The following is a 23,913-nucleotide window of genomic DNA, read 5'->3' on the forward strand; positions in this document are numbered from 1 at the left end:
AGGTGACATCACACAAACAAAGATCTCAGCATGCGTGCAATCATACGGACAAGCACGCAACAGGGTATCTTCATCTGATGCTGCTGAAGCGTGACGTAGTCGGCTTGTGTGCAGGATTTAACGGGTGTGTGATGTGAGGTAATGCGACTGCGTCTGAATTAGCGGGGGTTAAGGGGCGACGTGGAACTGCTATTCTACTGTGCTGTGTTGCTGCACCATACTAACAAAGCTGTAACGCTAGTCTGGTGGATTAAAACTCATTTCTGGCAGGGCGATCTGTAGCCAGGACTTCAGTGTGCTCTACTTTTAGAGTAAGGGCTACAAGAGTTTGTAGACGCCTGAATGCAGGCTCAAGACAGGTGCACATATCTGCACACTCCTATTCAAGCGTTTGAGGTCGGTAAAATTTTTTTTAAAGAAGTCTCTTATGCTCAACAAGGCTGCATACATTTCATTAAAAATATAGTAAAACGGTAATATTGTGAAATATTATTACAATTTAAAATAACGGTTTTCTATTTTAATACATTTTTAAAATGTAATTTATTCCTGTGCTGGCAAAGCTGAATTTTCAGCAGCTTCAATGTCATATGACCCTTCAGAAATCATGCTGTTCTGGTGCTCAAGAAACATTTCTTATAAATATTGAAATCAGTTGTGCTGCTTAATACATTTTTTAGGATTCTTTCAATAAAAAGAACGGCATTTATTTGAAACAGAACTCTTTTGAAACAGGTAAAATCTCACTAATGCATTCTTGCTGAATAGAAGTATTTATTCGTTTCAAAATCTTACTGACCCAAACTTTTGAATGGGCTCCAAAACACTCACAAAACCAACCTAACCTCTCAATGCTACACACACACACACTTCTTTGCACCTCAGAAGTGTGGATAAGCTTTAATGAAGATCCAATAGCACTAATGGGTTAAGGCGATGGTTTTAATGCAGGCTGCAGCATGTAAGAGGGTGGCCTGCTAAGCCAATATGGTGTTCATTATGTCATTAAGTCAATAGGGTTCCTCACCTTTCTTTCTGTTCTCCACAGAGCCATCCTGCTTTTTATCTGTATAGACAGAGAAAGAGAAGCCACATAACAAACACTCACTAATTTATTCATTATTCACCATTATGCAAGCGACGGTTCTGCAGCACATTTAAACATATTTCCAATTATGCAAATCTTCTCTTTGATTTAACAGGATGGGAAAAGGCCCTCGAATATTTACGAACAGATGTGTGCCACGATCTCATGAGGCTTGCAAATCCACTGCAGTGGCTAGACCGCGAACGCACAAAATTGCAAAAAGGTGCAACGTCACTGAACAGCAACTTGAGGCCCAAACTCTGAAAGTACTGAAATATTCATGTATCTGCAGGCACTCATTTGGAGCCCCAACACACGAGTCACAGGCTGCAGGAATGCATTAAATGGCAGTTACTTAATGGAGTGCACAAGAAATCGTTACACTTTTCTATGAGTCACTGCTTCAGACATTTTATACCAGAGAGAAAAAACTGCTAAATTTAATAAAAAAAATAAAAAAAACCCAACTCTCTTCTGAAATAGATAAAAGCACATTTTCATGAACGCAGGAACACACACACACACACACACACATAGCCTATTCAATTCATCTCTCTGCAGCCACAGTAGCTACAGACTGAAAAGGCCACTGGTTGGTCTATTTTAGTTTCTGAGGCAGACTAAAGGCCCCGATATACTTCAAGCGAAATCAAAGAACGAACTGATGGGACGTCATTTCGAACAAAATCAGGCCAAAACTAAGTTCGTTTTGGGAGTTTGAAACCGCATCCTATGGCTGAAAAACACCTTTGTACTACCATTGGTCTGTGGCAATTACATAATAGGTAGGTTTGTGCAGAGGCTCTGCCTTCTTTCACATGGAAAACTTTTCTGGTTCATTCCTCCGATTCAGTCTGTCGAGGTCAGATGTCAGCGACTGAAAATATGAACACACTGGAGAGCAGGTTTATAGTATAAAATGAAGTTGTACTTCTGAAAAAATAAGACACTGACACTGTTTTCCATGTTTAATATGGTAAAGCTGCTTGATTTTGAGCAATCTATTGTATAAAGTGCTATATAAATAAGTGACATGACTGCTAGAGTGGCGAATTGTAAAGCTCATGCAAACATATGCACGTTGCTATGATCAGATGCTTTTCTTATGTTTAATTAAAAAAAAAAAGCTTGTTTTCTTAATTTTGTTGTGCGTTTATTTATCTATATTCATTCTAAACGTCGTTCTCAGGAGCATGGGTAGGCGTCGGATGTTCACTAACAGTATTCGCTGGTCACACATTTTGAACTTCGCTTTACCACTAAGCAAAGAACGAAAAATAACTTGCCGCGAGTATATCGGAGCCTTAAAAAGACACCAAATAATACAGACAACTTACTTTTCTTCTCTTTCTTTTTCTCTTTTTCTTTTTTCTTCTTCTCCTCCTCCTCATCCTCGTCATCTTCTGCCGCCCCCAATAACGTGAAGATGATTCCAGTTTGGGAATTGACTCCGACAGCAGTGACCACCATTTTTCCGGAACCTTCCATGACATGAGTACCTGCACAGAGGAGGATGAGGTGAATAAGGGTCAGAGAAAGGTAATGGTCCAGAACACAAATATGTGAAAGACTAAATATGTGACAAACCATCAGATGACAAACAGCTCAGCTTTATGACAACTAGTTATTCAGAGTTTAGTCCACATAAAACTTGCTCTTGAAAATTTGGGTGCAAGTCCTGAAAATTTTGGGCTCAGTCTCATTTAGTATTGTCAAAAGTACTGACTTCGGTACCAAGTTGGCACTGAAATTTTAAAAATGTGATACTTTGAGTGCTGTTGAGCGGATTCGTAAACATCTCTGATTGGCCGTTGTGTTCACGCGCTCATCAGATATGTCTGTGATTGGCTACAATCATCAATAGGCATCAATGACGCTCTTCATCAGTACTTTTGACAACACTACTCTCATTTGGTGAGAAGGTAATCATTTTTAGCACTCTAAAACAGAATAAAAACCCAAACAGGTAGGTCTTCTGATTTTTTATTAGGCTCTATGAGCACTAGTTGATGGCATTTTCTCATTGTGCTTTAAAAAAACGGAAATGACTGGCCATTTTTCTGCCCCCCATTTTGACTTTGAATGCAGCCCTCTGCAATTATTTAGGCTTGAGGAGGGGGTCTATAAAAAAATGTCAGGGAGCGGTTTCTGCTAGGGTAGACTCAGCGTGCTAACGCAAGCTCTGCTGGAGGAGTGCCCACTCAGGCTCACAAATCCCCCTTCATCTCCTCTGGGATGGCAGACAGCAATGTCATTCTATCAGAGGATCAGCTAGCTTTCATAAAATGGGATTAGCTGAAGATGTGCAATAGCCCTGCTGAGAGGGAGCAGGTCCTACATAGCCAACGTCTGAACTCCCAAGCTGGTCATTAATTTGGTTTGACTTGAGTTTTGGGTAGAGGATTGACAGGACAGGAAATGATAAAAATTCTAATGCTAAATGCAAAAAAAAAAAAAGAAAGAAAAAAGTTTGTTTTACATTAACACTAATGATCTGTTGAAGTCGCTGTGGATTGTATCTTCATGTCCCACCTGACAGCAGCAAAGGATCTTTCTCCAACGATTTCTTCACATGGTCAGACTCTCCGGTTAAGGAGCTCTCATCTATTTTGAGGTCATTGCCCTGGATGAGAACGCCATCAGCAGGCAGGAGGTCACCTGACAAAGAAGGCATTCCATCACCATAGTGTTCATTTCTGTCGGCATTTTTTTGTATTTATTTCAACTATACAGGAAAAGGTAATAATCAATCCACACCAATGGAATGTTGACTGGTAGAGTCACATTTTTTAAATGTTATACTGGCACTTTTGACTTCCCTCTAAAAAGGAAATGAGAGATCTCAGCAAATTAATGTCAGCTTACCATATTTAATTTGTGCAATGTCCCCGACGACAATCTCGGCCACAGGGATCGGAATGACTTGCCCTCCCCGAACCACCGTAAACTTTTGTTCTTGTTCTATGCGGCTCTGTAAGCCACGAAACTGTTTCTCCTTGCTCCAGTCATTAAATGCTGTTACGAGCACCACGCAAATAACAGACAGGAGGATCGCTGCTCCTTCTATCCATCCAGCCTCAGATTCTCCCTCATCCTCTACTCCACCCGCTGCATTCCCGCAATCTGCACACGCACAGACACAATAAAACTCAGCTCAGGACATTGAGATGATAAGCTATAAATAAAGCAGAAAGAAATAAATAGGTTACTTACTTTTACTTTCTGAATCCGGAGGTTTATAAAAAGAAAGGCCTAAAGAAACTATTGCTGCCACTTCCAAAATAATCAATGTTACGTCTTGTAATGCTTCCCATACTAACTGAAGAAAGGTTTTTGGCTTTTTCGGAGGTATAAAGTTCTGTCCAAATGCTTCTTTTCTTTTATCAATATCTAAGGGCTGCCCGCTTAATCCTGGAAGAAAAAGAATGAGAAAGAAACACAAAGTTAGTAATTCAAGTACACAGCCCTTCTTATATAGCAGCATACGATACTTAATGAGTTTCTATGAAAGTCAGGATTAGTGAGGAAGAAAAGGCCTGTGGGTCAGCGACAGTAGCTTAGAGATAAAGTCTTTCAGAATAAAACCAAAAGGTCACAGAGAAGAGTATATTATAACTTAAAATAACCATTTCCTGTTTGAATACGTTTTACAATGTAAATGTATTACTCCAGTATTCAGTGTCACATGATCCTATATAAAATCATTCTAATTCTAATAACTTTTCTCAAGAAACATTTATTATCAATGCTGAAAACAGTTGTGCTGCTTAATATTTTTTTGGAAACAGTGTTACATTTTTTTCAGGATTCATTGATGAATTGAAAGTTCAAGAGATAAGCATTAATTTAAATAAATCTCTTTTGTAACATTATAAAATGTCTTTACTGTCACTTTTGACCAATTTAATGCATCCTTGCTGAATAAAAATATTAATTTCTTTCAAATCTTGCTGACCCAAAACTTTTGAACGGCAGTAGAACAACAATATTGCATTATTCTACTAATGTTTTTATGGATGTCTGACAGAACAGGTAACAATTTCAGCCATATCTGTTCATGTCCAGGCTAAACTCTTTGTTAGAAAAAAAAATACATTTACAAAAAAGGCTTACAATCTTTTGTATTTCATCGATTAGGAGCTATTAGCACAGCTAATCCATTAATACTGGCCGTACAGCAGTAAAGCGTGTGGGGATTTTGACAAGATCCTGAACATTTCCTGGGTGTGAAAACTTAGTTAATCCAGGCCCAATGCCAAAACTAACAGTACAAAAACAAATGTTGGGTTCATCGTACACTCATTCACAGGAATCATTCAAATGCACTGGTTTGACAGCAGTCCTCTGGTTTGCCTATTTGAATAACTCTCTATATTCAAAGCAGGTATTCAAAGAAGTCAAGGTATGTGCATTCAGTTCACTCACACTCATCACATATTAAGAGACAAAGAAAGCATGTAGTGAATGAGCCATGCGGACAAAAACCATGCATGAGTGTGTGCGTTTATGCATCTAGTGTCTGGGCGTCAAAATGAATGTGTATGTGTGACTGAACAGGATGGTTTGCCTGCCAGACCAGAGAGTAGCCTGGTCAGCAGAGCCCATTGTCATGACAACATCCTCCACATTACTCAGCAAAGCCATAGAGCCGCTTGGCTCTTGCTGTCTCCCATTGAGCAAAAGGTTTCACCGCATATTAACACTCAGTGTCTCAAAAGCACATTTGTGCTACTGGATTACACTCAGCTTTTGACCACAAAACCAAAGAGCTTTTTGTCTGGACAACTATAGAGTCTGCGAAATTTGCATTAATGAATTCATTTGACCGATGATAAGCAACTTACACAGAATTTAAGGTATACATGGGAATTCCTGTAGCTCAAATAGTAGAGGTCATTGGTTTGATTCCCAAAGAAGGCATGAACTGATAAAATGTATACCTTGAATGCAATGCAAGTCGATATGGATAAAAGCATCTGCCAAATGCGTAAATGAAAATATGTTGACTAATTTCTCGATGCTAGCACTATGTTCAACCAATACAGTAAAAAAAAAAAAGATTTTTCGAAGTTGTAAGATTATTGAGAGCATGTTTTACAGGAGAATGTGATTTAAGTCTTTCTATTTCATGTTTAATTCAATTTGTTACTTGCCATTTCTTTGTCTTGAGCCATTACTATTTTAGTGGAAACTATTTCACGGAACAATCTGAATGTTACGATCTTTGTGATTGTAATAAAAAATAAGTTTTGTTGGGGTCAATGTCATGCAACACTGGTGCATTTTGACTAAACAGAGGGAATGAACTTTAAACAGGATTTTAGATGACTTCAGCAATGAAATGTATACATATATTCTGAAAATCACAGAAGCCAAAGAGAAAGAGAAAACAAAAATGAAGCAAACTAAAAATGTTTGCTATGGTAATCAATACTTCTTGATGATGGCAGCAAACTGCTGAAAACTTCTGCCTGCTTCAACGCCAGTGCATTAAATCCAGGTTTGGGTAGTGTGGAAATTGAGGCTGAGGATTACATTCTCTCTTCCTGCTTGGAGAGTGGGCTAAGGAGCAGATGAGTCAGGTCTTACGCCTCTGTCAAAAATGCATTTATGCTGCAGTACACATCCCAATTCCACTCTCACTCCAGATCATGTCTAGCTAGTCTGAAGCATCACTGAGGCGAAGATTAAACAAGAAAAAAAAAAAACTAAGACCATCAAAACATGGGCATTTAGACAGCTAATTATTCATTTGCATGCTATTGAACGTAGAAGTAGCGCTGTGATTGCTGGAAGTACTAATACGTTTTAGGTGTTGTAAACCTAAAACTAGCATTTGCACTAATTGCTGTGAAGCCTCCAAGGTTTTTGCATTTTCCCCAAAGGAGACCAAATCATTTGACGTCAGTTTCTATTTTCACCTGAGACCTTGACAGCCACAAAAACAGGGGCCTCTATGGAGAAGCAAATGTTTTGCTAATCTATAATGCGTTAATTCAGGAAAGAAATGAGGTAAATTATTAACAGAATTTTCAATAAATATTTAACAAGCTAGACAAGACAAGAGAAAACATTAAATAATAAATAACTATGCTCATCAACCCATTCAATATACAGACATCAACAAAGCAAATTATGAGCGATGGCTTTGTATACCTCACAAACACATCATTCTAGTGATCTCCCACGCTGGTTAAATTTTAGATGCAATATTTCATTTTTTTTTTTTTTTTTTTTACTAACATCTATAGTAAGCACTCAAGACAGAAGGATATTTCTGACAGGTGCAGCTACACTTAAAGGGTTAGTTCACCCAAAATCAAAATTTCTGTCATTTATTACTCACCCTCATGTCATTCCAAACCCGTAAGACCTTTGTTCATCTTCGGAACACAAATTAAGATATTTTTTATGAAATCCGAGAGCTTTCCGACCCCTCCATAGACAGCAAATTAATCACCACTTTCAAGGCCAAGAAAGGTAGTAAAGACATTGTTAAAACAGTCCATGTGACTACAGTGGTTCAACCTTAATGTAATGAAGCGAATAAAATTCTTTGTGCGCAAAAACAAAAAAAAGTCTCCTACGCTGTTTATGTTGTAGACACAGTGCAGCACTTCCACGTTCTACACCAGAACGCCGACTCAGTATTGGCCAGCTCCTGTGTCAGAATGACACACATGCGTCGTGCCGCTCACGTGTACAGCGTCGACGTTCTGACGTAGAACCTGGAATCGCTGCACTGTCTACAATGTAAACAGCGTAGTAGACTGAGAGGGAAGAGATTAAAAGTATGCTTGCAAAAAGTATTCTAGTCGCTTCATAACATTAAGGTTGAACCACCGCAGTCACATGGACTATTTTAACGATGTCTAATATCTTTCTGGGTCTTGAAAGTGGTAAAAAAAATTGCTGTCTATGAGCTCTCAGATTTTATCAAAAATATCTTAATTTGTGTTCAGAAGATGAACAAATGTCTCACAGGTTTGGAACAACATGAGGGTGAGTAATTCATTTTTGGTGAACTAACCCTTTAAATGAAAAATGTGTCTTTTCTGTCCATTTAGACAATTCGGTCTCCAACTTCCACTATCATTCGGGCCAATGTTGCTGTGTCGGTCTGGCTAGGATGCTCAAACAAACAGAGCAATGTTTTGAAGTATCCACTTTTCATGGAAATCAACCTACAAATCTCTTGTTTATAAAGGGGAGATAAAAGAAAACACACACTTTACCTTTAACACACTTAAGATAGTGCCAAAGCCTGGGTCATATAGTATTAAGAGTACTGGATGAAGCTTGCGGCGGGTTGTATACCTTACAAACATCACCTTCCACTTGATTTAAGCAGTTAAATCTTTTCTGAGATATCCTTCAGAAATATTTGTATTATGTCCTTTTTTTTTTTAACTCTTACTGGCCCAGTAAGGTTTGTCCTGAGGGCCCATTAAAGGGAGTCATGTATACTAGTAGCCCTTTTCAATTAAAAATCCCATTGGTTAAAACAAATCATCGGCCCTTGCCTTTAATTTGCAGCAGAAATCCCTTGTGTCTATACATGCGAATTGTGTAATACATTAGACTCGAGGACCCTTTCAATGGTAGTCAAATGGGCTAGCATAAAAACGTATTCACTTGAATAAGATGAAAAGAACGTCACAATTTAAAGTGACGCCAAAAGAGCTGTAAAAAGTAACTAGTTAAATCGAAAAAGTAGAAAGATTAGTGGTGGCTTTGCTACGAAATTGAGAAATGGCCTACTTACTAATTAGAAATCCCTTTTCAATTGTCAAAGCTCTTGTAATCTTGAATGACTGCTTAATTTCCTATGGCAAAGCTGAGTGATCTGATTAAGCTGTAAAACGTGTCATAACAGCAGGGCTGCCAGCCAGCGTGCTATTGTGAAGCAGAGGGAACAGGGCAGAGCTAAACTGGCGGATCGCTGTGGGGCTCCGATCTCAGTTAGCCGTGTGCCGTGTAGCGAGAATGGCTATGCGACAGGGCCCTCTATCAGTCCGGGCACTGAATAGAATATCTAGAGGGGAATTCTCAGACTATTCTTCTATGACTAATGCACAATTCACATGGTATACAAAGCTCGGGCACAGCATGGGCCAAATTTCAGACAGTCTATTCAGGAAACAAAACACACATTTTTAGAAGTCATATCGACGTTATCAGTGTGACCCCATTATTTGAGACATGAAGTCGAAATATACATTTCCACTGACGCTATAGTTTCCACTGACACAATGACAAAGGTATAGGCTTTGGACTGCAGACAGCACAATAAGCCTTTGTTTCAATCACTCAGTATTTCATCGCCTGCTAATAAAAGTCAGACCTTGTGAGGGCAGGATGCAGCAGGTGACACTACATACAAGCATGCCATGCATATCAGAATGTAGAATTACCTCATTATTAAGATCGAAAGATAGAGTTTGCTGCTCTGCCAAATATATTATTTATAATACCAAGTGTCAGATACATATAATGCAGATTAGGTATTGTTTATGACCTAGCAGCAACATTAATACTAATTCTCAAATTAATTGCAAAGTTTGACCATCATACAAAGTATACCATTTGCATGTGTTTTAGATCCTGTTAGTTTAAAGCGTATAGTCTCTTACGCATCTATTTGTGCCTGAACAGATACATACATGCAAAAAAAAAAATTTTTCAAAATGCACGTAAAATAGAGTATCCTCGTAAACAGTTGCTCCTGGCTTAGGTGAACTAAACAATTGAGAACGTGACAGCAGCTTAATATTCCTACTGCTTTCTGTGTATTGAATGTTAATCAAACAACAAAAGACAAAAGAGAAAAATCACTTTTGTAGCTTTAACACCGATTAATTCAATTTAATTTATACTGTGAAGGCTATGCAGTGTTATTTTACATTTGATTATTCAATTTTTGTACCTAAATACTGTTAGACTTATCTCAAAAATATAAAGCACTATTTATTTCATTTGCATCTTTGTTCTAATATATTTATCTATGCTTATAATTTTATTATTTTCTATGCGTATTCACTCACCTACAAAATCACCCCAATCATCCTAGAATGATTAATTCTTTCCAAATAGAGCTATTCAAGTCATCTAGAGAGTTATTTTTTCATATCGCAATATATATTGCAGAAAAACAAAATATCGCAATGTCCGTTTTTTCCAGTATCATGCAGCACTAATACTTAAAGCAAGCATCACTATTATTATTGTTGTTCATACTGAAATATTTTGTTGTACTGACGTGAATGATACCTCAAATGCTATTATTTTTCAAAGTGACTGGATTGGACTATAAAATTGGCCAAAATAGTCTAAAGATTTACAATGAAAAAGGGATACCAGAATATTATAGAAACTTGGGACTGTCACCAAACAGAACATCCCAGCAAGCACCCATAATTCCCTATTTTCAACATTTTCTTCAATGGAGGAGCAAAACTAATTGCGAGAGTCTTAGTCACTAAGACCGTGGCTTTGTAGCTCTCCATCAGGAACATGTGCTATATTTCGACTTTCAATAAAAAAAACGCATTACTGCTGATCAAGTATTCTCATGGAAACACTGGCAAAAGCTCCCAAATGACATGATGAAATATTGATCTGCGACCCCTAGCGTGTTCAAGCATGATAGAACTGTGTCTCAAAGAGCCTACAGAGAACTGCTATGGACATGGTGCCGTTTTAATCTGGGATCAAACTGAAAATCCCTTCCCCCAAGAGTTCAATCAAGGTCAGGTCAGCGATTAAACCTAATGTCTACAGAGAGGTAATAAACCAATGGAGCTGCAGCTGTGGGCTGCACACTGACTCTGCACTTTTCTATATGTTACCATAAAGATTATATACCTGCTCACACACCCCTTCCAATGAAAGAAAGAAAAAGAAAATGTAAGCGGAGACAGCGAAGAGCAAAAAGAAAAAAATAAATAAATAATGAAAATAATCAATAATTAATTTTATTGTCGATTAGTTGGATTTCATTGATGTGGCACAGATAACGTCTATCAATGACGTCATTTTGCACTTTTTACCAGGAGGAACAAGTTCACGACCTAAGTTGTCTAAAGTATGGGAGGATTTGGTATTAAAAGCTTCGAAGAAAGTCATGAGCATATGGCTGCATGTGGAGTGTCAGGTGCTTCAACAGATTGCTTGCGCTTTTTAATACTTGCATGCTGTTATATTGCTAAAATAATCTTATTGGTAAATGTTATAAACTCAAAGTTAATTGAACACATCCTAACAGTAGGTGTTTAGCTGTTAAAATTAAAATACTCCTTAGAGAGCATTTGTGATTTAGCTTCATAAAAAGATTAAAACATTAGCCTTAGAGAAAATAAATGGATAAATAAACTGAGCAAAAGAAAGTCAATAAAAAAAGCTGTCAAATTCCTGCTGTAGCCATATTCTCACAAACTATATCGGACGGGATGGTAAATGCATCTGTGTTTGACATTAAGGACTTTTATCTGAAATGTCAAACACACCGACATGCATGCAGGTTATATTTTAGGATATTCTCTGTCTAGTCTTGCTGTTTAGTAAAGAAAAAAGATTTACATCTCAATTAGACATTGTGTAAGATATCAGCATACTGTCCATGTGCTGCCTGAGCCCTGGCTCATGTAGCGAGCAGCAGCAGCAATGGGACAACAGCAGCGAACCTTCCAATAAACTGCAGATGCACTAAAATGCAGCAAGATGCCATTCAAGTGTAACTAACTCGCTTGCAATTACTAACATCTATTTGTTTAGAGTGTGATGCAACGGTGCTGTTTAAAACCATCCAAAGAGTGGGTGTTCCTCCTGGAACTGTATGTTGATTCCTGCAAAGCAAAGCAAAGTAAGAGCAAGATAATGATTATGTACCATCTACGGGCGATGTTTTCAGTCTGCTGCAAAGTCCATTAACGTCCCCAAAAGATTCCTGGATTTTGTATATTCCTTCAGCCCCTCGCAGTTCCATGAGAGAGCGCAGCTCTTTAAGCGAGCAGCCAAACTCTCCATCGTGATTGGGCTCGGCCACAGAGTTCTTCACCCCGCTGTATGAGTTGTTAGCCATGTCTCCCGGCTACACCGCGTCTCAGCAAGGGTGGAAAAATGGCGTCCCAAAAGGAGAGCTATATCCTCAGGAGACCAATGCCAGTAGTTCCCATAAACAACTGACGTCCTTCAGAGGAGGAGGAGGAGGATGCCCGACTGCAGGTGGCAGGACTGGGATAATTCACAAGCCATTCCCCTCAGCCTGTGGCGTTGCTTTCATTGTGAATAAAACCTTAAACAATCAGCCCAAGGACCTGCAAAAAAAAGAAAAGAATGTTTGATTAAAAATTAATTATTATATATAAATATTCCTAAATGCAAAACCCAACTGCACGATAGATTTTGTGTGTTAATTTCAACACAAAACACCTTAAATTTAGAAAACTCTCCATCAGGCCTGGAATTAGTAAGAACGAACTCACTGGCTGAGTTTCAAGGTGACATGCTACCCACTGTTACAGGCAGAAGTATGTGGGTTTTTTTGAGAAGTAGCGTGGGAACTGACCTGCCATCTCAACCATGTGAGAGACAAAAAAGCCTTTTTCCCCCCCAAACATTATACATGGCTTTTTTAAGCAACGTGAAAATGCTTTAAATTTGGACACAAACTGATGGAAGAGAGCACAATTAAAAGCAGTATATTACATTGTTAATGTAGAGATTTCATTACCAGAATGACATTTAATTATATAGTCAGTCAATGCACAACACAATAATTCTTTTTTTGAGAGCATGGTCATAGGTTCAATTCCCAGGGAATGCTTAACCTGATAAAATGTATACATTGAATGCAATGAAAGCATCTGCCAAAACCACAAAAAGTAAATGCAATTCCTGCACTTGAAGTGACAAAGTGTAAATAAGCGCAATTGGAATGCTTGGACAAAGTTCATCTATGATGTTTCATATTTTCATGTACACAAACAAAAGAGAATCTTCCATATCTATAACATGCCCTCAAACAAAATAACACACCCTCAGACTTCACAGATAAATCCCACTGGACTTTCAATGAACAATTTCTTTGGGACTATTTTAGTAGATAATAGGGCTAACTAAAATGCAGACAATCAAGACATTGTCTGTCCGAGCACCATACAGCCTGTCTCTCAAACCAACACCCTTGTCATGTGGCCATTCATACCCTCTGCTCTCCTTGCATTTATCATCAGGAAGATTTCATTAAATTACTTTATTAGAATTATATAATAAAGGAAATTACCAACCAGATCAGCAGTAGGGGTGCTCTGAACAGGTTTAAGGAGGACCAGAGAGAAAATTCAAACTATGAGGATGAGAAGATGATGTTGTTGAGAGTGCTTTCGTTTTGTAAGCAGAGGTAAAGCATGTAGTTTTGATTTACCTGCATGTGGAACAGCATGCTGCTCTGTAACAGGCTACCAGCTGGGCAATCAACTTCTCTCACAGCCAATGTCATGAACATTGCAGACAAATTAAGAGAAAAATCTTTAGCTAAAACTACTCACTCAGGTGCAGAAACTCTGAACTTGACCTTTTTATGAAGCTACGACAAAAAAACGTTCCTGCACAACCAAAAATAAATAAAGAGCATTAGCAAATAAAGTCTAAAGTACGTCAGTCAACAAGCTCAGTTTTATCTCTTATTAAAACTGGAAGTGAAAAGGGAAACACCCAGCAGCCTTGCATTGCAGCAGCTAACTGTGTTCCTCCCTTTTGAAATAGCAACTGGTCCTAAAACGTGTCTGTGAAAATCGATGATGGGTAAAAACAGAACTTCCTGAAATGACTCATCTCAAGCAGTTGTGGTACACATTTCATTATCACAGTATGACGATTCAGAAAGAAGTTACATTGTAAATAACAGAATGTGTGCAGGTTTCAAGAAAGATAACCTCTGTCCCGTACAGTCGACCTCTTTTTTCTCCCAGTTATCATCTATGAGTGACTGCATGGCCACGATGAGGGAAGTGCCAAACCTTTGCTGTGCCGTGACAGTTTCAGGTTGCAGAGCAGGTCACATGTCACAACAGTGGAAAATCATTGTGATTGGATCTTCAAACTAACAGCTAGCACAGTATGGTTGAGCAACAGTAATGTTAACCCTTGCCATACAAAGCTACAGGACGGTTTTGGACCTGCACCTGTGGTGGACTGCCTTAAGACCAATAATTTAAGCATCATATCATATACTTTTATGAGATTTCTGACAGTCCACACAAAGAAACAGACATTTACAGTACATCCGGCACTGTGTAATTTCATGTATTTAGCCAACGTTCTATCCACCCTAAAAACTATACACTTATCTATGCACCTGTGAATAAATAGGCAGGTTCACATGCGATCTAAGAGCTCCCCAATTACAAAATGCAATGCATTTGAAAGCAGGCTGCAAGAAAACCTAAGGAAAACCCTCTCGGTCTTGGTTGGCAATTGGAGACCCTACACTGTACAAGCCAACTTCACGCTAGTCAAGGACAACGATTCCAGGGATCCCTCTGCAGTAGAGCCGTCGGTAATGGGGTATTTTTAGCAGCCTCAGACTGCCCATCCCCCTCGCTGGCTGTTGCTGAAATGGGTCAGGCCATTTCTATGTGGAGGGTACAATGCAGAGACGCCCCGCCTTACTCATGCTACATGGCTCAGTGCACCTAAGGCCACTTCACACCACCGACTGGGCACTTCTACTATACCCTCAGACACTGATCCTGCCAACTCACCGCAGCCTGCCACCCACTCAACCACACAAAGAACAACTCCTCAAGAGGAACCTGAATGACACCTTCAAAAAAAAGTCCATTAAACAAAATGGATCCTTCATGCTGAAAAACAAAACTCTTCATATGTCAAGGGCGCTGTTTTCCGTGATGCAGAACGTGGAATCCAGGCATAAAAATGGGATTTACTGTACAATGCGAAATGTCATGGAATTTGCCTAAATTTGGATGAATAAATCAAAAGACTGTACACTTATTCAAATTGCAATATGGATAGTGTCTTTGAATATTAAAATGCAAAAAGACTGCCTTTTAAATTTGTATTAAATCATAAAACACAGAATTTCTCAGAAAATAAAACATTTCATAGGGCACTATTGTTATTTATGAATGATTAAATTGTTTTTCAATTTTATGAATTAAAATGAGATATCCATTTTGATTATTAAAATTTAAGAATAAATAAATAAAAAATAAAAAAAAACAATTTCATAGGGCCCCAATAATTCTTTCTGTTTTGTCATGAGCAGTGGGAAAAATACTAAAAATGCAAACAGCTACGTACTTAAAAGTGGTTTCGTTTTCTCACCAGGGCCTAAAACAGCTTATCTAAAGAAGAGATTTTGAAGAACAGAAACCTTTAAGTTGATTGTTATGGCTGCCATTCACAGCACACAAGCCATCCATTTGCTCCGATTCCTGCCACCATGTCTGACACTGCATAGTAAATCAGAGATGACGCAAACCGTTAGACGTGACGGGATAATGGGCATGATAAGGCTTCAAAATGTATATTTGCTTAACTCACTGAATGTCACTTGGTGAATGGATGAGGGCATGACCGACATGACTAAAGGTTCTGTTTCTGTCCAAACACAATCTGTTTATATTTAGATGCACACTTTATAAAGACAGCACCTGTAAGCACCAGTCAAAGAGTACTGCTTCCACATTCCTTGACTGGGGGAAAAATTGTTTTTAAGGAGCATCAAGTTGAGTCCATCAAAACAAAACATACATGATTGCAAATCTGATTTTAAATGAGAATAGAGCCTGAACAGCAATTCTTCATTTGCTAATTTAACTTATAAGGTCAAAGAAAATATAGAACATTTTTCTTATTTACAGACCTCATTTAGATTAAGGACAGAACACACATTTGCCCCTAAGATGGCCATTTTATCTCTGTCATCAACATCTGATTAAGGCATAAAGCATGATGCTATACAGTAATTAAATAGCAACATTATTCAAATGTACTTTATAGCACAACACTCTATTTTTAGCTGTTTATAATAGCTTATGAGGGGTTGAATGTCACCTCAGATTAATGTGACACCAAGGCAGTGGCCTCTTACATAAACAATACTAGAGAGAGGGGCTAAGTTACCCTTTTTCCATTCTAGTCATTATGGAACACATTCACATTTACTTAATTAATATAATGTTACAGTTTGTAATATATACGTTGTGCAAAACCATTCCCATTTTGTTTGACCACACCGTTTAGTTTGATCTCATTACTGGAGATACAACAAATGTCTATAATCACATAATTTGGTTTTACAGTGTTGAAATCAAACAAAACAATAAACTACAGAGTAGTGGTGCAGCAGACCACAAAACTCACAGTTTGGATCATATTACAGTTTTTGAGTCAAGGATAGGCTCATTTTCCAGATCAGCAAAAAATAAAATAAAATAAATAAATTTGGGTGGAGGCAAATGTAACTTTGCTTTCCATTTATTACTAAAAGCATGCTTACTTCGATACCACAGAAAAAACTACCAATTATTAAAGTTCAGACATTTTTAAAGACAAATGAACAGTCAGTAATAAAATAAGAACAAATACACGACTGTAAACCCGAATAAGTTGGCAAAACTCAAAAATTTGAGGTAAGTAGTTACCTCAACTTGTTTGAGTCATGATATTTCCAAGTTTAAGTAGAACTTTTAGATTTTGAGTTTGTAGTACTTGTGTGCTAATTTCTCTTAACTTTGGATATTGAGTACATTGTAAACCCTAATATAGGGTTTAAATATTTTACGTTTTTTGTACTACGCAAGCATGTTCATTGTATGTATATTGAAATTGATGAGGCCGACTCTTACAATTCCATTGCATCATAACATTGTCTCGTGCAGTAAACTTCTAACAACCAAAAGCACACCGGTCCTAATATAACTAACAAAGAGACTACTATCTACTTGCATGTAAACACAGTTAAACAACATACAACATATGTAGTCCTGAGGTTTCACAGCCTATACTCGACCTAACCACAGGCTCTACTCCTCAGCACAATGGTAACCAGTAAAACCGCAACAACAAAAACCCCTATAAATCCCAACATAACTGAACATTAAGCACTAACACACAAAATAACACTTAATTCATCATTTTTCTCCTTAGATTGCATGAATGCAATCTGTCAGTTTCATTAACTCAAAAGAAAAAGAAATTTCTGAGTACTCATAAAGGTTCATTTGTTTGAACTAATTTGTTTAAGCTTGCCCTACTCAAACCAGTTAATTATTCTGATCATTAGGGTTTACAGTGTAATTACAAGCATAGATAAATACAAAATAATAAAGTTGCAAATAACGTAAGGTCTAACAGTAGCATTCAGACATACAGAAATGCAATAAACAGGCTAAAATAACACTATCGTGTTCACTGTGTAAATTACATATAGATTAATCTTTGTTAAAGCTGTGTATTGTTTGATTAGCATTAGTGAACAGATAGCTATATTAAATATTAGATGTATAGATAGCTGCAGATATTTATAGGCTGCTTTCACTTTAAGAGCTAATGCACTGATCCAATGTACTGATACACATCCGTTTTCTTCCTTAACTGTTTACGTTCAATTTAGACATAACCGACTGGGTTTACGAGAACACTTGCAAGATAGGTATTTTAACAATTTTGTGTGTATGTGTCCGTTCAAACGCAAGGAGATGCGAAAAAGGAATCAATTTGTTGTTTGCACACTATCTGAAACGCTCCTCTGTGTGTGTGGCTGTGCGCACGGATATTAGCGTGCGAGTAACGAATTGAGTTCTCTTTCGCCTGTTCTAGTGCTTGAATGGTTTAAAATCGCTTGTGCAAACTGGCAAGAAAAATACATGCAAATGATAAACTTTCACTCTATTATGGTTAGCCTAAACGTTGCAATTAATCTGTGAATCGTGAACCGTGGTCCGTACGGATCAACTACAATCAATCTGTTACGACCCTAATGCATCGTTCCAACATCCATTAAAAAAACTCCTTTCATAACTTAAAGTCAGAATGAAATGGAAGTTGCAATAGTCTTTTCAATAGGCTTCTTGAAGCAGAAAAAAAATGTAGAGCGGGACTTGATTTTATCCTTTGGGATAGTTGGATCATTGTCATGATCTCATGCAAGTGAAAGTTTGTCCCACCCTCATGCTAATGAACACGTCATCAGTGAAGAGATGTCATTATGGGGGGGGGGTGTATTAAAACATACACCCATCAATACAATATATACACTATAATATGACAATAATAATATACGCATGATAATAAGATGAATCCTAATCATCAAATGCATGCAAGCTGCTTCTCATACAGCTTAAGTAACAATTCTACTATAAAGCTTTACTTATAAGAATATTTCATTGCATTTTAATATCTAGGTCAAAAAAAAGAAGATATTAAATCAATAGATATACAACTGGGCCATGCTCGTGCACACTACAGTCCAAAGGCCTCCGAAGCTCACTTGACAGTCAAAGGTTAGTTTATGTTAAGGGTAAATCATTAAAATATGAAACCGTTACTGAAGTCAAATAATATATTTCCATCCTGCAATAAATCATAAAACACTTGAGCAGTTTAATGCTTTAAAGTTACAATTTGGACAACTTTTGCTGGGAAGAATACTGGATTGCAACAAAGCCTTAGTATTTGCTGGTCTCTGTTATGCACCACAACTGTTGTTATATCAGTGACTTAATAATGTTCACCACAAATCCTGAGTAGATACTGAGTAGTGATTCAAAAGTCAACATACACGAAGCATTTGTGTAGACCAAAAAGTGCACAAATACACGATTACGATTTAGAGAAAGCTGAATAAACTGAATAGACTCAAGGTCAAATTCAGCATTTCTGTCATACAGCGAGGTATTATCAGAGACTATAAAAGCTTGAGAAGCAAAAGAAGCAACACGGCAGAGAATGATGTACGCCAAGGAGCAACAGACCTGACATGCTATTTAAACTCACACCCGGGTCTATCTAGAAATTCTAGGTGCCACATTCAATCTCAACACATTAGGCAGACAGTAGACACAATAAGTCAGCCGATTAGGTTGGGTACATTGTGTTTTGCACATCTGCTCCTTCAAATACGATCCTAGCAAATTTGACGTGTCGCACAGCGCTTGTTCCAGTCTCCATGCCCAGTCACACATGACAGGAGGAATTAGGACTGTATACTACAACTGTTGACACGAATGCGCCAAGCTTAAAGGGACAGTTCACCCAAACAGAAAAAAAAAATCATTTACTCACTCTAATGTTGTTACACACCTTACTTTCCTCACAAATAAATAAATGTAAGAACCGATAGCCAGTGACAAACGCATTTTTCTATACGATGGAAGTGACTGGTGGCTGCGGCTGTCATTCTGACCAACATCGAAAGTCACACAGGCTTGGAACAAGTAAATGATGACCCAATTGACATTTTATGAGTGAAATAGCTTTTAAATGTTGGTTGAACGAAGATTGTTTTAAAACACTTAACTGACAAGCAGGTAAAGGCAAGTTGACAGCTGAAGCGTCCTCGCTTTTGGCTTTAGCCTGCTAGCGGTCTCAACTCAAGGCATCCTGTCAAAAAAGCTGCACTGTTTTAAGAATAATAATGACACCAGACCAACATCACATCTTTCGCCGAAACTGAAACGCTCTCCAACTTTCCGCCGCAATTCAAACCGTCATTTTCAGGTAAAACCCTAAAAATATCCAGCTGGCTAATGTCACAAGCCACCGACTGTCCGACGGACAGAGACGGTCGCTTAGCTGAACAACTTGGCTCGTTTGACAGCATTTCATAAGAGCGAACTGTCATTAAACGACACAACGCTCGCGTAATTATCGCTTTAAATCCAAGAAAATCATTGAGAGCTAGCACTATAAATCTCAGAGACCCGACTGACTTGACTAGGGTTCGGTAACGGTAACAACGGCAGCCTTTTAAACGACTGACGGCGGATAAAATAACATTATGGTCACCCTGTCTATGAATAACGAGTAAAATATAAGCACAAAATCGAAATATTTTAAATGATGCTAAAGCTCCAACGTATACATTTTAGCAGGAGTATTTCGAAAATAAACACTGTATCGCGTGATCATATCTGTAGAAACGCGGCGCGCGCTGGCGAACACATTTCAGAAGCTTCATACGTCAAAAGCAACTTTCCAGCGTGCGCTACACATCTCATCCCAGCATCGCAACATAATGTGATATATTAAAACCCCATTGATTTTCCACACACCCCTCCCCTGCAGTCAAAATAGGCAGGTGTGGGTTAAAAATGCACAGCAGCCTGGTTGCCTTCTTGCCCCTTTCTCTGCCTGCTACCAACTAGCAGGAGTTGCCTAGCCAATTTGGCTAGCTGATAATATCGCAGGCTAACGGAAAGCACGGTGGATGTAGACAAACAGCAGAGAGGAAGCAACAAAAAAAAAAGGTGCATTTCAAATGCAGCAATACCACAAGCATGCATGCGAGAAATGGTGAAAATACACTCACAAAGCTCTCCGAACGGTGCCTCTGAGATCCCCCTCACTCTCTCGGTCTCCCTCAGACTCACTCTGCCGTCTATCTAGCTCCTCCAATCTGCAGAGAAATCCCTCCCACAGCCCTCGCGTCGCCTGAGACATGTGATGCACGGGCACTGACATACAGGATGATCCTCATTGGCTGAGACGAGATGTCAATCACATTAGGCGCACCTTCTGCTCAGCGTACGCGCGCATTAACATAATTTATAAAGATGTTCCTGAGACCGCTTAAATGTAAAATAACTTGTTCCGCGTCGTTGCTTATTTTAAGCTAATAAACGGCACGCTTCAGCACGTGCTGTCGTGGTTAGCTCCGCCCACAGCCACGGACGAGTCTTCCCCGGCGGCTAATTAACCTGACGTCATTCTTTCCATGACGTCTCCCGTTCTCTCTCCACGATTCTGGTGTTGTTTGATTCGCAGTGCGCAGAAACTCATTACACTCTCTGATCTGAACCGGATTAGTGCGTTCTGCAGTCTGCATTCTTGCTGCACCTTCTTTCCCAAGAATATGAATTAAACATTTGTCAGTTAGTTAACATATCACTGTTAGGAGTTTGAATGGTCATGTTGAGACTCATTCATTGAAATAATAGATAACCAGAAAGATTGTGCAAAATATTGTGCAATCCTCTGTTCTTTCTTTCTCATGCTAATAGAGTGAACTTGCATGACCAGCATTTTTTCTCTCTGCATTTTCATCACATTCATGTCTACTGAAGCACTTAGTTTAGCAGCCAGTCTGGCATCTTCCTTTAAAACTGCAGTACAAGCCCGGAGCATTTTTGTTTGTGAACCTTCGTTATGATATATACTAAGTCCTCATGTCTGGGACTACCTGTACCAGAGGCGAATGGAAATCTTTGGTTAGGTAACAAAAAAAAAAAAAAGAAATAGATAATGAAAAGGAATTTAAAAAACGTTACTGTGTTGTTTCTCATTTTAAATGCAGATACCACAGCTTCCTCTTATCATGATATAGATGGCATTTCCTTTTCCTGAGGTGGAGTGCTGCAAGACTTGCAATAAAACAGTTTGATCTAATCTATTAAGATGCTTAATCTTTATAAAGCGGCGCATCGCTTTAATTAAGTAGCCTACATGGGAATGCTCTGTCACGGATTAAAAAACACCAAAATGAGTTCTTTTAAAATGTTCTTAAACTTGAGCCTACTGGAAACTATGTTGGAAAAGTTATTCATAAAAGGAACAATGTTACCAGAAGAGGGTTTTTTTTTTTTTTCCCTCACACCTAACATCTTAGATTTGCAACAACAACCATTTCTCCATGTACTTGTTGTGGTTGTTTCTTAACAACCTCAGCTGTCATGACAACCATTGTTGGCATTTGTTGACCTTGGTTTACTTGAAAGATGATGCCAAATGTAGAACAGTGTTGTGGGTTTCCCCATGGAGGCCTCAGAAGAAGCCATATTGCCATCTTCATTCTATTCTTTTCTTTAGAAACCGCATTACCGACATGCAGTCATTTATGTGGCTATTTATTCAAAGGGACTTGCAAATAATAAACACCGCAAGTATCTAGGCTCTCAATACATACATACACACACACATATATATATGTATATAGATAGATAGATATCTGGCTTCTTCCAGTTTCTCAAAGAAGAAAATCTGAGAAACTTCTAATCAGATTTTGAAAGTTTTCCAGTCCTTTTCCACTCCATTTTGGTTTCAGAGAGCCAGGTTCCTGCTATTGCTCAAGTGTAAGAGGAGGTCACTAAATGTCTGCCACTTTAGAAGTGTTTTTTGGTCTGATTTTTAATACTGCATACAAATTTACTGTATTTTCTGGTTATATTATATAAAGAGATTGAGAAATAATTATATATGATCATTATACCATTGCTAAAACAACTTCTTATGGTGGCACAGTATATATACTGTATATATTTATATACACAAGTAAAGAACTTACCTTATGTGGTTATGATGTTATGATTCAGGTTGTGTTGTCTTCAGCTCTGCTGATTAGGAAGATCATCCCTGATGAGGTTCATGCTCTCACCATCTTTATGTTTTGACCTTAATTTATATAGACAGAGACTTACTTCCATCCAGTAGCAATAATCTCCAGGTTTTACAATCACACAAGCACCTCTGCTCAACCTGGGGGAAAATCTGACACAGTTGATGATAAACAGGCAGCAGCGTTTGTGCTGGATGCTCTTGACAAGATCCTTTCACCTAATGGGTTTTATCATTAACAAGAAGAACATCGCTACACAAGACCGTCGTCAATCCTGTAGAGCATTGGGTTTTGATATATGGCAAAACTTCAACTTTTGAAGAACATGTACTTTTAACTTGCGTTAAGCAAGGCTCAAAGGTTTGCTAATGTTCAATCAGATAGTGTGGGGAGGGGAGGTGTCAGTGAGTGCATTGATTGCTCAGCTTTAGTGCAAGCAGCTTGTAAATGTGGAGCATGTGATGCATATGTTTGCTGCAGGAATCTCTGGAGTAACCAGTCAATCTATTAGGCCGTTTGGAGCACCATATTTTCATCTAAAAGTAACATATAGCCCTTGCTAAGCCACAAGAGGCTGACAAACAAGTTTCCTTTCAGGCTTCCAAAACCTCTGAAGTAGAGAGGACATGAATCCTATTTTTATTTGTTCCAGTTTCCACTTCTGAGATTTTTATTTGGAGCCGGCACACAGTGAGCAGATGTCCCAGCAGTGCTCAGATCCGCAAGTGCAGACACCTTTTTTACTTCTTAATCATATTCTCATACACACAGATACATACTGCCCTACAAAAGTAAAAAGCACTAACTTCATTTTTGGTCGAATATGAGTTATTGATATTTTTGGGACATTCAAGACCTCCTTTATCATGTGGATAAGTATCTTGAGTCAATTCCGAGCCCAGGAGAAACCAAGGAAGAACACCAGTTACTGCTCTTTGCCTTTGTTTTGGAAAGCTCAAATTGAGTTGAGGTACTCTGCCATTGTTTAGCCATTGTTTACCGTGCCAGCCTGGAGTTACAGTATTCTGCCTTTGTTTTACTGTCCATTAGAGTTTGCTGAGTTGTAGCCTGTGTCATACATCTGTCACTGTAGCACTTCTGACACACGCTATACCTGAATAAAAGTGTGGGTAAAACAAATAGTTGAGTGGTTGTTTTTACTAACAGCGTTTAAGGATGGCCCATTGCTTTTGAAGGAAAATAATTAATCAGATGGCTTTGAAATACAGACATTAAGGTCAAAGTA

The 23,913-nt window shown here is 38.3% G+C and overlaps 1 protein-coding gene across 7 annotated transcripts in view; it reads right to left on the reverse strand.

The window, feature by feature from the left end:
- atp2b1a (ATPase plasma membrane Ca2+ transporting 1a) overlaps window positions 1-23,099 on the reverse strand; it is a 38,869-nt gene extending 15,770 nt beyond the window's left edge. Inside the window, exons 1-8 of one of the 7 annotated variants that reach the window (XM_067391885.1) lie at window positions 22,750-23,099; window positions 22,617-22,662; window positions 11,975-12,402; window positions 4,301-4,498; window positions 3,953-4,210; window positions 3,620-3,745; window positions 2,425-2,586; window positions 1,028-1,066 (exon numbers count right to left, since the gene is read on the reverse strand). In XM_067391885.1, coding sequence (XP_067247986.1) covers window positions 1,028-1,066; window positions 2,425-2,586; window positions 3,620-3,745; window positions 3,953-4,210; window positions 4,301-4,498; window positions 11,975-12,167 — 976 coding nt within the window. In that variant the 5' untranslated portion in view covers window positions 12,168-12,402; window positions 22,617-22,662; window positions 22,750-23,099. Of the gene's footprint in view, window positions 1-1,027; window positions 1,067-2,424; window positions 2,587-3,619; window positions 3,746-3,952; window positions 4,211-4,300; window positions 4,499-11,974; window positions 12,403-13,374; window positions 13,434-13,511; window positions 15,123-15,485; window positions 15,565-15,655; window positions 18,487-20,645; window positions 21,232-22,616 lie in introns of those variants that run through there. The other 6 variants (XM_067391888.1, XM_067391884.1, XM_067391883.1 and 3 more) reach the window with 6 other exon arrangements.
- Between the last annotated feature and the right edge of the window lie 814 nt (window positions 23,100-23,913).

The sequence above is a fragment of the Chanodichthys erythropterus genome, chromosome 8 (assembly GCF_024489055.1).
Source record: "Chanodichthys erythropterus isolate Z2021 chromosome 8, ASM2448905v1, whole genome shotgun sequence".
Classification (NCBI taxonomy): Eukaryota; Metazoa; Chordata; class Actinopteri; order Cypriniformes; family Xenocyprididae; genus Chanodichthys; species Chanodichthys erythropterus.